At 36.2% G+C, this 14745-nt stretch overlaps 1 protein-coding gene across 1 annotated transcript; it reads left to right on the forward strand.

Moving 5' to 3' along the window:
- The first annotated feature begins 11742 nt into the window (after nt 1-11742).
- On the forward strand, nt 11743-13137 carry LOC129753356 (uncharacterized). Its single transcript, XM_055749177.1, has one exon. The coding sequence runs from the start codon at nt 11743-11745 to the stop codon at nt 13135-13137; it is 1395 nt and encodes a 464-aa protein (XP_055605152.1).
- Nucleotides 13138-14745: the final 1608 nt, after the last annotated feature.

The raw sequence follows: 14745 nt of genomic DNA on the forward strand, positions 1-14745 counted from the left end.
AGTGCTTGAAGGTTCCTGTCCAGTTGGTGAGATTTGTAGTGTTGAACTGAGTTTATGGTTCTGTGTTTCAATTGTTCACTGTGTGAAGTGCTTAATATCATTCTGATCTGGAGGCGGAATTTATGGCTTTCAAGCTTATCAATGCTTTTCAAGTAGTGATAGAACGTTCCATTCCAACTGTGAATCATTTGATAATACAATTGCTTAGATCAGTTTAAGCGAGAGTGAGGAGATTTGATCCCTGAGGTGACTTGATTCCTCAACCATATCTATTAACTGGAATCTCTGATAAAGGTCTTATGTTCAAGAAAAATGTACCAAATGGAGAAAAACAATTCTGAGGTTTAGTTTTTTTCCATCTTTTTCCAACATGATAAAGTTATGATATAAATATTTTATCAAAAATGCCAATTGTGAGAGAATGATATCAACAATTTTTCGCTACTCGCTTCGCTACAGAGTAATGGTCTTTAATTCTTTCTAAGAACAAACTTTGAAATTTTTACTTTGGGATTCAATTAATCTTCAGAGTTCAGAAAGGCAAGTTTTCTTTATAAATGGCTCGTGAACATTGCTAAGCATGATATTACTTATACAGTAATGTACAAAATGTGAAAAAAGGGTTGCGAAATAAGAGTAGCACCACTTGAGTTTTTCAACAAAAACAAGATTATTTTTTACAATTTACTGTGTAAAAGTGAATAATTATGCTTCTACGAATTATTTGAATAGATAACTGTATTTTAAGGAGTTTTCCAGAATTTTATAGGTTTTCAAAGGTAGTAAAAGGGGGTTTTTAGAAATGCTCCTCTAGCTTTAAGGAATTTGATATTTGAGCTATAAAACTTTATCAAACTGCTTGATTTTTCCAATAATATTCATAAGTATGATGCAAAATGATGAAACATAGATTTGAGGCTGAGTTTGAATCCATAAAGCAGGTTGGAAATCAAAAATATTAATGTTTTTTAATAGTCAAACACTATTTCTCTAGTTGTAAGTCATAGATGGCAGCACTATCTTGCCATTTAACCAAATTCATGCCCATTTTCGAATATCTGGGATTAATTATCGAGTGCTGGATGATTTTGGTCAAGAAATAAATACATGTACCGTGTGAACGCTTTGGAAATTTTAAGATAACTAAATTCAAAAAAGAGAATTGCATCAAGGTCACTAAAAGTGAATTTTTTGGACCGATTATCAGAACAAAGTTATACTTTGCGATGGAGCTTGATGGACCAGATGGCTAGCAGTATTATTGGTATGATTTGCAATTGAATCGGAAGTTGAGATGAGCAGGAATTTCGGCGGTTGTACTATTTTTTACTGGTGAATCTTTTGCAAATTCGGAAAAGCTTTCTGCAGCGTGAACTTCCACAAAACTGTGATGAGAAAATACCTCAAAATGATGAATATGTGCCTAAATAAACCTGGAAAACCAATATTGAGACTAAATTTAGCTTTAACTGAAAGATAGTGCTGTCATCTACGACTTGAAACTGGAAAAAGAGTGGTTTACAAAACAAAATCAAAGTTTTTGATTCCCAACCTTTTTTTTTCTGATTCAAAACAAATCCCGAATGTTTGTTTTCCAATTTCACGTCATTTTAAAGAAGAAAGTAAATAGTTCGTTGAATCACAGCTAAAATATCAAATTTCTGAACGCTCGAGGAGCATCTCTTATTGCCCCTTTAAAAACCTTTGAAAACCTTTGGAATTCTGGAAAACTCCTTAAAATGCAGTTATCTATTCAAATAAGCATTGTTATTCACTTTTACACAGTAAATTTTTAAAAGTAATCTTGTTTTTGTTGAAAAACTCAAGTGATGCTATTCTTATTTCGCACCCCTTTTTTCACATTTTTGGTCCTCAACCCCAATTGCTACGTACAGAAAAAGTAAACTTATGCTTGATTCATCCGTTAAGCAATTCAGAACAAACTGTGGAAGTGAATTTTCGTAATTTTCAATCATTCATATTTTAACAAAAAAAAACATAGTGGTGCTATTCTTATTTCGCTTGTTTAATTACAGTGCACGATAATGAAGTTATAAAAAATGAATCAATCTGATTTTATTTGATTTCAATAAGATTACTGTACTTAGCATATATAGTGCAGGACGGTGTGCGTACCTTTTGAACAGAACCATAATAAAAATTTATGAGCTTTGAAAGATTATAAAGAGTGTGTACTCCTTTGGCTAAGTGAAAAACATTTTTTTTTTCAATTTCATAAGCAATTTTTTGAAGAAAAAAAAATAGGTTAAACAATCGACTGTTAATGAAAAACACGACAATTTATCAGAATATATCGAGTTAATTAATATAATTTAAATTACAAAATTTAAAGGAGGTTTAACATTTTGATTAAGAATATGTACATTATTTTAATTCTGCACTGAAGAATTATGTTGAAGCTATCAATTGACTTAAAAGTCTGTCGGGTTACTGTTTTTTTTTGTGGAGAAATTGTAGAGAATCAGACAAGTTGATCATTGATTCAATAAGTATTTGAATTTTACATTGTTGTCGAAAAACCACACAAACTGAATAACTTATATTTTACCTATTTTTTGAAGTTATCTAGAACTTGGGCTTGGGAAATTAAACTAAATTGTATCTTTGATATTTTTAAACCCGAAGGTCAAATAATTTCGCAATCATCAACAAAGTTGTTAAAGTAGTTTAAATCTTTATTATCCAACATTCAATAACTTTTTTAATGATTATATTTTTGGAAATTTCTTTAAATTGTATAATTAACTTTTTTTATAGCTCTTCTAATACAAGAATATTTTGAAAATATCTGAGTCTTTAATTGAATGAAGGGTATTTAATACTAAATAAGTCAATTAATAGTCAATAAGTATTTGCATTTTACGTTGTTGCCAAAAAGTAGGTATTTTGTTGAATATCTAAAATTTTACCTATTATCAAAGTTATCCAGAACTTAAGCTCACAAAAAAAAGCTATTTGAATATTAGGATTCCTCGCACCTTGGAAAAATGTGTATTTTGTAGTCTTGTGTTATGAATGATGCTATTTTCAAAAATTTGAATCATGACAAACATTGATTTAATTGAGTGATTTTACTAAAAATTAGCAATCCACATTACGAATGCAATAAGATTTTCATGATACAACCATAAAAAGCTTATCAAAGAGGAATCTAAATTAAATTGATGAAATTTATGAAATCTGTAGGAATTTTCCAGAATAAATCATGTAAACTGTAACTTTGACAAATCTGGTTAAAAATCTATGAAATTATGAATTTGTCATGATTTTGAAACCTTGCTAAGCACCTCAATGTAATGATTTCATACGGAACTTAAAAAAAAATCCTAGTTAAAATATCACAATAATTTGAATAAATTGTGAAAAAACTTTTCGAGAATGAGCACAGAAAAAAAATTGCATGGTTAAGCTCCATGAAACTTTTGAATGGAAGTGATGACAAAATACCATTGCATCGGTTCAAACAAAAAGGGATTTTCTCAGAAAACGTTTCAAATCTTTTTACGAACCATAGTAAGACTTTCAAAAAATTTCGATATACTTAAATTAAAGGGAAGCAAATGATTTTATTTACAAAAAATTAAGTTCTCTTACATTTTAAATCAATAAAAACAATAAAATTATTGAAAAATTATCAAGATTGAGCGATGAACTTATTCAATTTCGGCTGGTTTATTCACCCAAAATTTAAAAAAAAGTTTATGCAAGTTCATGAGTTCGTTTTCATTAACCTTTTCCAGTTTTGTTTTTGTCAAATATATGTCGTTTTAAAAAATTACGTAAAGCTCTGCAAACTATTATTATCTTAATTTTATTTTAATGCGGCTCACCGAAAGAATTTCAAATTAAAAGTGGTCCGTTGCTTTAAAAGGTTGCTTACTCCTGTTCTAGAACAGTACAAAAATATGAAAAAGAAAATTATCAATTAATTATTCATGCAGTGGACGATAAATCAAGAACGGTGTCATATCAGGCTCTTTATTTGAATTGAGGATTAAAAATTATAACAATAATCAGTATTCTAAAAGATATATGAATTCAAAAGACCGAAAAATGACTGCTTCTCAAGGTTGCCGAAATAACAGAAAAATCTGTAATTTCACAGAATTCTGAGCATATTTTCATCACAGAATCTGTGTCACAGAACACAGAATTTTGAAATATTTACAGTTTTCACAGAATTTTTAAGTTTTAAATGGTTTTCCAAAATTATTATTTTTTCGCCCAGTATAAAATTTGAATTTCTTACTTTGAATTTGAAGAGTAAGATAAGATTGGTTATGTTGACTGAGTTTTCCCAATTAACATGTAAAAAGGATCCCATTTATCATGAATTTTCAATGCAATGAATGGAAAAAGCATCACAATTTTTGGGAAAAATCACAGAAAGTAAGAATTTTTGTCTCAAAAACACAAAATTTTTTTCGGCAACCTTGCTGCTTCTTGCGGAAAATTTTGACAAAATAAATAAAAAAAAAAAAGTTCAATGTTAATAGAAGTAAGTTTGCTAGACTTCAGGCTATTCATCTCATAAATTTTTAGATAATTGCTAATTTGTTCCAAAAATTGTCAATTTATTACCGATATTTTCGTTACTGTCCACAGTTTCTGATACAGAAGTTCTAAATGATGAATGTTGTGAAAAAGAGCATTTCAATTCTTTTCATAATGATTTGAGATGTTTGATTTTTTTTTAGATACGAAGTCGTTTGTGAAACAGAAGTTCTAAATGATGAGTGTTGTGAAATGAAGCATTTAAATTCTTTGTACAATGATTTGAGTTGTTGGATATTTTTTTAAATTTGTTGTCGTTTTTCTCTTTTAATACTAGATTTGATTGAATAACAATTTTGATTCTTGCTGAATCTGACCAAAAGTTCTTATTGAGTTTTTGAAAATTTTGGGAAAATAAGCTTTATTTATTGAGTTCGGAAATTCCCGGGATTTTTCAGTCGTTTCCCTGCATTCGGGAATTCCCGAGATTTTTTGATTCCTTAGATATCGCTTCGAGAAAGTACAGTTCAGGTTGTATAGATCCTAATCGCAAATGAAGGTTAAATATATCAGCAAGTTAATAGCCATGTGATAGGTGGTTACTACTCACAAAAGTCACCAGAATAAGCATATAATTCTTAAACCTTGTATTCATTACTGAATTACTCATCACCTTCACTAGAGAAAAAATTGTTTATTTTTTTCAATTTTCAGCCTGATATGAAATATTCTTCAAGAAACCAATTTAAGCTTCAATTTTCCATGTTCTTCTAAACGCTCAACTTCACATTTAAAAGGGTTTTGATAAATTACACAAAACCGAAACAACACATTTAAATATTGACTTCTGCGAGAAACATTATGACAATTTTCCTTTTGTTTACTTTTCCTTTCATTGTAATAAAAATCGCAGCGACAAGCTTTTTGAGAAGTTAAAAATTAATTAGAATTGAAGATATTTTTAAAGCAAAAATCCATTTAGATCAATGTGTTTATGAAATTATAGAATCTAGCCAAAATTTTATTCCTTGATTGTATGAACAAAATCAGAAACAATTTTAAGATTTCATGTAGACTTGTCAGTTTATCAGTTATCAATGTCTGAATTCACTTAAATCTTATTAATTTGTAAACTTTATAACACCACATCACCTCATATCAACTTGGCATGATAGAGAAAATCAGATAAAGATTTGAATTCAGAACGCCAAAACCTTTAAATTCAATCATTAAAACATAGGCACCAAAAAACTGTTCCATTGAGTTATCAAGTAAATTTTGCAAATAATTTTAAAACGTTTTTATTGAAAAATTTTCCCTTGTTACATGTTAAAAAAATAATCTTTTTCGTCTTTAAATTTTGTTTTAATTTTCAAAAAAAATACAAATTTCATTGCATAGTGTTCTATTAATTTTTCAAATTTAAGATTCAATCATCAGTTTTGAATAAATTTCTATGTTTCAATTGACAAGCAAGAAAGGAAACGTAAATTAAGATGATTAAAAACTGACAATTTTTATCATTTTGCTCAACACTTTTTAATTATGGTTTATTTCTAATCTCATCTGAAATTTATCAAAGAATGGTGCCATATTGAATGTTTTTCATTCTGTGCACAGATTATTGTTTCCAATGTTTAAAATTCTGAATTTATATGAAATTTCAATTCTTTATCGTTTAATGGTTTTCCTGAAATATTGATTTGAAATTTGGAAACATGTCTGCTTGAGATTTTTTTTTTAAGTAAATTTATAGCTCAATATAAGAAACATCATTTTGAGGAATTTATCCGAATGGTATACCGGAAAAAGCAATGATTTGAAATTTTGATTCTGATTTATCTTGAATCGTATCATTAAATTTTTTGAGTTTTTGTGATGGTCATGAGTAGGAAAATGGTTTTAGAATTCAATTTCCTTGTTTTTGTTGAGTATTTCATCCTTTGACTGGTTTGTCTCTGCGATCTTTTTAAACTACGTAAAGTTAACAATTTCCGTTTTCTGTGTTGCATTATTTTATTTCATTATATATGAGACCTTCAGAACCAAAGGGGTATAAGTGACAAAATGGTCGATTTTGAGTTAATGATGCCAAATGATTCTTTAAATTTCAATCTATATTTGAAGATTTTTTTTCAGATTTTTGGATTTTATTCACATACTTTAACGTTCGAAATAAAAATACAAATTAACGGAAATCATGGCATAATCCGAGCATCGGTTTCAAAACTGACAACCAAAAATCCGGGTCATATCATGCAAATTTTGTCAAAAACCAGGAGGGACTCAACAAAAATCAAGAAATAAACTTGAAAAAAATTTTAATCGAAACTCAACGGCAAATTATTATTCGTTTTAAGCTTCCAAAAAACATTTCATGATTATTTTCATAAATTTGCTCAAAAAATCTCGATATTGGCCCAAAAATAAAAAAAAAATTAACAACACAATTTGTTTGATTTGGCGAATAAAGTGAATAAATGAGGGTAAAATCCGGGATTTCTATGAAACCCAGGCAACCGGGCCGGACTAGACCTTTTCCAAATTTTGTAATAAATATCCGAGCAAGCCTGGATAAACTGGGTAATCTGACAACCTTATTTTAAAAGCTTCAAACTACGATACTACACAAAGGCTTTCTTTTATGCGGTGCGAAATCCGTCGTTAACGCTTAGGACTTGGAATATTTTCGCTCAAAAATCGTGTTGATTCGCGAGAGCCGTGTAGAATTATTGTGTCCATGTGTGTAAAAAGTAGCCGTGATAGGGAGCACAATCGAACTGCGTAAATCTAAATCTAAGTGTAGATTCGTTTTTTCACCTTTGGTTAAAAAAGTTTTAAACAATGCTAAAATGCTCAAATGACAGAACTGAAAAAAAAATCCAACTGGCAGGTTTGATAAGTTAGAATTTTTCCGCTCAGTGGGCTGATATAGTTCAACGCCGGCCACCCGAAAACAAACTTCTTGGCAAAACATATTCAAAACCTGCATCAAACAGATAACGAATTCGCCCTTTTCAAAATCTCCTTCCTCCTTCGTTGTCCAAATCCCACCCACGTTTTTCTGGGTGCAATAAAAAATAAAAATCGAATTTGCTTTTAGGTCCATAAAAGCAAATACTGGCACATGTGACACACACGACCGCGATACCGTCCGTCCAAGAATCTCTGGTTTAAAGCCACCACCAGCTAGAAGCAAACCGAGGAACAAACTTTTGCGGTGAAGATGAAATGCCCACGTAAGATGTCCCGGGTTTCTTTGCTTCCCTCCCTTCGACTGTATCCGTTTGCGAATTTAAGCCACCGGGGATCGGCTGTTTCGTCAGCTGGGTTCTCGATGGTTCGGCCATCTAGGAAGAAGAAAACGAGTATCCAGAAAGCCATCGTCAGTTTCCAGGACCAACAACAATCCCGAGAGGTGTGCGGGGGTGTCCTATTTGCTCGGTGTGTTTGAGATGTGTTGATGGGCTTCGCGGCTATTGGCCGCGCGGACGATTTCTCTGCATTGACAATGTGACAACGACTCCCACGGGACGAAACTGTCTTGAAAGCTGAATTTTAAGGCAAAAAAAATATATGCAAACTTTACAATGATTTTTTTACAACAATTTTAAGTAGAATTTATAGAATGGTCATCACAATTATTTCTTAGAAAGAAATTCTGTTCCACATTTTTCTCGAAATTGATAGCTGGATGATAATACCATAATATTTATATTTGGGTTGAGTTGGAATATTCTACTTCTGGCATTTCTAAATTTTAAAAAGAAAAACACAACATGACCAAAATAGTCAATTGATTATCTTTTTTGAAATTTTGTTTGATTTTTTCCAAGGACTAGAGCACCCGCAATGAAGGATCAAGTCTCCCTTAACTTAAAAAATATCGCATGTTTTTTACTTCCACGAAAATCCTTTTAGTTCATCTACGGGTTCATGTATCGTTTCAATTTTTGGAGCATATATGGTTGTCGGTTGACAACTGCTGCATCCGTTGACCCAAGTTGGCTTCCGAAACAGCGGGAAAAATTTGGGTAGATGCTGAATCCGGAAGCATCTGATCAAAACGCCCATCTGTCAAATCCATCATTGCTTGCCGCGTTAGTGAACCGTTTGCCGGTCGATTACCAAATGCAGTGGTCAGCATATACAGACGACAACAGTGAAGTGAGCTTAAAATAATTTGGTGAATTTATGAAAATGTTAATGAAACGAGCAAGCAAAGTTACTTCTTCGAAAATATGTGTTGTACCCGATCGGCTTGAGGAACGGACTCGGCCAAAGCGAGGAGCTTTACACGCGCATACCGAGAGCAGTCACCCAGCCAGTAACCACAGAGAGAGGAGATGTAACATGTGCAGCCGGAACCACCAACTGAAGGAATGCGACGAATTCAAAACGCTTACCCTTGAAGGACGCAGGCGAGTCGTGGAGCAAGAAAGACTATGCCGCAATTGCCTAAATTTCCACGGCCACCGACCTTGTCGTTTGAGTGGATATTGCAATGTTAATGGTTGTACAGTCCGCCACCACCCTCTTCTTCATTCCATCGGGGGTCAGCAGATGCAGAATAATGCTGGCGAATCTTCAGTTCGTTCAAACGATCATCAGTCCAACTCCAATGGTCGTGGACCATCCGCTTTCGAACCCAGTCCGCCCGCCGACATCCACGTGCATCGAAGTTTTCCTCAAGTTTGCCTGCTTCGCTTTGTGCCGGTCACATTACACGGGAAGGGAAATCTGAAAATTGACACTTTCGCTTTCCTGGATGATGGTTCATCACTCACGCTTATCGAAGAAAAACTGGTTGATGAACTCGGGTTGGACAACCACGAACACTCTGTTTGAAATGGACGGGCAATAAGACGAGAACGGAACATGGCTCCAAGGTGATTGAGCTTCAGATATCCTGAACCGATCAAAGGCATCATAAACTACAAGATACTCGCACAGTCAAAGAATTAGCTCTTACCCCACAAACACTAGACTTTGGGTCATTGTCGGCTTCATTTCGGCATCTACGAGGACTTCCGATAGCGAGCTACAGGAATGCAGTTCCTCGTGTTTTGATAGGGGTTAACAACCTTCATTTGACCGTTCCACTTCGTACAAAAGAAGGTCAACCGCAAGACCCAATAGCTACTAAAACAAGGTCGTGATGGTGTGTCTACGGAGGAACAGGATACCAAGATACATCTTTGTACGTGCACTGTTGTAGTTGCTCTGGTGATGATGCATTGCACACAGCTGTTCGGAACTATTTTGCTTTAGAAGACGTGGGGATAACCGGGACAGCCATTCTAGAATCTGAGAACGATAAACGGGCCAAGAGAATCCTTGAAGAGCACACAAGTCGCCAAGGTGATAGATTCCAAACTGCCTTACTTTGGAAGTCCGATTATTATGAGTTTCCTGACAGCCGTTTTATGGCTGAAAAACGTTTCGAGTGTTTGGAACGTAAGCTGAAACGAAACCCAAAGATGATGGAAAGTGTTACTTAGCAAATAGAAGAATACCAGATGAAAGGTTATGCCCGTCTCGCCACCGAAGGTGAAATCAAAAACTCAGATCCTCGGAAAACCTGGTACCTACCACTCGGCGTTGTAGTAAACTCCAAAAAGCCGGAGAAGATTCGCATGGTGTGGGACGCAGCTGCTACGGTTAAAGGTGTCTCGTTGAACAGCATGCTTTTGAAAGGACCAGATCAACTAACAACACTACCCTGGGTCCTCTTCCGTTTCCGACAATATGCTGTGGCAGTCTCTGGTGATATATCCGAGATGTTCCACCAAATCCGTATTCGTCCCGAAGATCAACAAGCTCAGCGTTTTCTCTGGCGGACCAATCCAAATAAAGCTTTCGACGTTTTTGTTATGCAGGTGGCTACTTTCGGTTCAACTTGCTCCCCAGCATCTGCTCAATTCATAAAGAATAAGAACGCACGAGAGTTTGCGGATGTCTATCCTCGAGCTGTTGAAGGAATCATCGACTGCCATTACGTGGACGACTACGTCGATAGCTTTGGGACAGAGGAAGAAGCACAACGAGTTGCTCGAGAAGTTAAGGCCATTCACGCGCGAGGAGGTTTCAACATTCGTGGTTGGAGATCCAATAGCATGAAAATTCTCCAAGGGCTTGGAGAGGCAACAGATCCTAATCCCAAAGAACTACACACACAGCACGGCATCATCGAGAGGGTTCTTGGAATGCACTGGCTTCCCAATGAAGATACTCTGACATATTCCACCAATTTTCAACCACAAATAAACGACATAATTTCAAACAGAATGCGGCCAACGAAACGACAAGTACTGAAGTGTTTAATGAGTGTATTCGACCCTCTCGGTCTTCTAGCGGCCTTTGTCGTTCAAGGCAAAATACTTCTCCAAGATATTTGGAGAGCCGGTACACAATGGGATGAAGAAATCGACGACCAAGTATTTGAAAAATGGACCAGATGGATAGATCAGTTCCCACTTATAGCATACCTCCAGGTTCCAAGATGCTACTATCTAGATGCTACTGAAACACTCTAATAATCTTGAACTGCATATATTTGCCGATGCAAGCGAAGATGCTTACGCTGCCGTAGCGTATTTTCGTATTTCCATCAACAGCAAGGAATATAAGTGCGCTCTAGTTGCGTTAAAGACAAAGGTAGCTCCTCTACGACATTGGTCGATTCCCCGGCTTGAACTCCAAGCTGCTGTATTAGCTGCGCGACTAGAAACATTTATTAAAGAAGGCCATACATTGCAAATACATCGTACGGTATTTTGGTCGGATTCGAGTACAGTACTATCCTGGATACGCTCGGACCATCGAAGATATTCGTCGTTTGTGGCATGTCGAGTATCTGAAATATTATCTACCACTTCTATCGCTGATTGGCGATGGATCTCAACGAAGATGAACGTTGCTGAACTGGACGTGGATGGTCCATGGTTCAACGGACCGGAATTCTTGAAAGAGGAAGAGGCAGAGTGGCCGCGTCCCAAGTCAATTCAACCAACTGTAGAAGAACAAAAAATGTGTGGGGTCCATCAAAGCCTAGAAAGTCCAGAGCCGCTGGTTGATATATCCAGATTTTCTAAGTGGGAGAGACTGACCAGAGCAATGGCCTACGTATTCCGATATTTCAACAACTGCAAGAAAACACGTTGCAAGATCAGTAGTTTGTATCCCACGCAATCCGAGTTGAGGCTCGCCGAAGATTAACTTTTCCGAATGGTTCAACGAGAAGCTTTTCCAGACGAAGTGCACCAGCTACTGGCACAAATCAGCGAGCCGAATAAGAAGCAGGTCGCCGTTGGAAAAGGCAGCAAACTGTACAATTTGTCACCTTACCTGGACGAGCACCAAGTTCTGCGAGTCGACGGGCGGATTGGAGCGGCGGTTAATGTGGACAACTACATCAAGTATCCAGTGATTCTCGCGAAACAACACCGTGTCAGCGATTTGATCATCGATTTTTATCACCGTAAGTTCCATCACGCTAATTTCGAGACCGTGGTGAACGAATTACGTCAGGTTTACCATATCCCACAAGTACGATCCCGTGTGAAGCAGATTGTGAAGCGTTGTCAGTACTGCAAAATCAACAACGCTCGACCTCAAATTCCAAGAATGGCTCCTTTACCAGCGGCGAGGTTAGCAACGTGCACACGACCATTCACTTTCGTTGGGTTGGATTTGTTTGGTCCATTCCAGGTTAAAGTTGGTAGGAGCTCGGTTAAACGTTGGATCGCGCTCTTCACCTGTTTGACAGTGCGCGCTGTCCATGTCGAAGTAGTATTCAACCTAAGTACGGAGTCGTGTATTATGGCGGTTCGGAGGTTTGTTGGTAGGCGAGGATCACCACTAGAATTCTATTCAGACAACGGCACCAACTTCCGGGGAGCCGATAACGTGCTGCAGCAACAAGAGTCAAACATCGAAGAAGGGCTGGCATCTACGTTCACCAACACTGCAACGAAATGGGTGTTTATACCTCCTGGAACACCACACATGGGCGGCGCATGGGAGCGCATGGTGCGTTCGGTGAAGAAAGCGATGGAGACGAGCATGAGCTCGTGTAGAAAACTAAACGATGAGGGCCTGTGGACTCTAGCAATCGAGGCTGAGGGAATTGTGAATTCCAGACCGCTTACGTATCTTCCGATTGAGGCAGCGGAACAAGAAGCTCTTACACCTAATCACTTGTTAATCGGAAGCTCCAACGGTGTCAAGCAGCCGACTGTAGAGCAGGTAGACGAAGTATTAATGCTTAAAAATACCTGGAACCAAATACAACACCAAGCAGACAACTTCTGGCGTCGATGGGTTCGCGAGTACTTACCGGATTTGACTCGGCGCACGAAATGGCAGGGTGAAACTCGACCCATTTGTGTAGGAGACTTAGTGATCATTGTGGACGAGGCAAGAAGAAATGGTTGGGTCCGCGGACGTGTTAATGAGGTCATTCCAGGGCAAGATGGGCGTGTAAGAAAGGCAATTGTTCAAACTCATAGGGGGCTCACTAGGCAATCGGTCTCAAAGTTAGCTGTACTTGACGTTGAGGCTGAGGTACCAAAATTAGCTGTTCTGGGAGTTGCGACTAAAGGTAACCCGGGATCATTCTGACCAGTGTTACGGGGGGGAGGCTGTTGACAACTGGGAGCACTGCCAATTTGAAGCGACGCGACGCCAAATGCCAAACTACAGTTCAGTGGCCAGTTGTAGATGTCTCCCGTTTGGAAAAGACGAGTTCCGGAAAACATTTTCTACCACCCGCGCAAAGTACATGCAAAATTGAAAAATGTAGCTAAATTATTATATAACCTACCTACCTAAACTATAGTCTTAAATTTAAATAATCTTAATCGCTAAAAGCAGTGAACTGAATTGTGGTAATAAGTGAAAAGTTCCTACATCAGTCCACCAGGTTCGTTCTTTCCGCTGCTTGCTAAACGGACATGCTAAATGCTAACCTCTATGTTTCCCAGCAGCACCAGCTAGTTTGATTATCCTGAAACTGTTCCGGCTCTTCCGGCTAAGTGTAGAGCTCTGCTATTCCAAGCCGCGCATTTAACAGTTTATAAGGTTAATTTACTTTGCCACATGTGAAACTTGTGGCCCTTTCGTTTACTTAGCAGAAGCAAACAGTTCGATTAAGAACCATTACGGCTCTCCCAGCCAAGTAAGCTAGCTTGACTTAAGCCGTACAGTAACTTACCAGGTTTGCTATTCTAACTTCATGTGAAACGGCTTAAGCTAATTCTTTGTTTGTTAACAGCATTCGTACAAGAACCGTATTAGAACTGTTCCGGTTGTAGGAGTAGTTACTTCCAACACTGATTTGTAAGTTTGATACTATATTAGCTAAGTATTTAGATCTAATCCTAATTAATAAAATTACAGCTTGAAGCTGCTTGATCGCTATCGAGACCGGTGTAAATTTTCCTTGCATACAACTCGGAACAAAACTTGAAATAACACGCTCTCAGAAAATGCAAAAGACGACGAGTTGCTAAATTTTTACAAAAAAATATGAAAAAATAAGAAAAGGGGATCAAGTATCCCCATTCTCCCCTAACGTGTTGAAATTTTTAAAATGTGATGCAGATTTTAAATTTTTCATCAAATATTGGAAACAGAAAAAAATGTCAGATAGTTATTCAAAATGTGACAAAAAATAAACTTAAAAACATAAAGTCAGAATGTAGATAACATGTTCAATACACATATTAAGGAATCCTTTGAAAATGAGATGAGTATAGAATAAGGTTTTTGGCAGCACGTATCCGGGCCGGATATTTTATCTTAAAACCTAGCAAAATCCGGGCGTTTGATTTCAAAATTGTCGATCAAATCCTGGCAATATCCGAACAAATTTGGTCGAGATCTAGGAACTCTTCAAAAATCAATAGATAAAGTTGAAAAAAAAAATGTTTTCAGCGAAATTTATCGGCAGATTTCAAATCATAGGCTTTTTAAACCCATGATCATACAAATTTTTTATAAAAAAAATTGCTCAAAGAATTTTTTGACACATAAAAAATTACCACACAATTTGTTAAGCTTGCCCGGTTTTATAAATTTAACTTCTATTGATTTCCAATGCTTCTCTTAAACTTCTTCATATATATTTTTTTTTAATTTCAATAATACCCGGCATTTGCTCTGATATTGTCCGATTACAATCCAGGAATATTTTTTTGTAAAGTCGTAAAGTCGATTTAGGTAAACATG

Source organism: Uranotaenia lowii, chromosome 3 (genome assembly GCF_029784155.1).
Source record: "Uranotaenia lowii strain MFRU-FL chromosome 3, ASM2978415v1, whole genome shotgun sequence".
In the NCBI taxonomy this organism is placed as follows: domain Eukaryota; kingdom Metazoa; phylum Arthropoda; class Insecta; order Diptera; family Culicidae; genus Uranotaenia; species Uranotaenia lowii.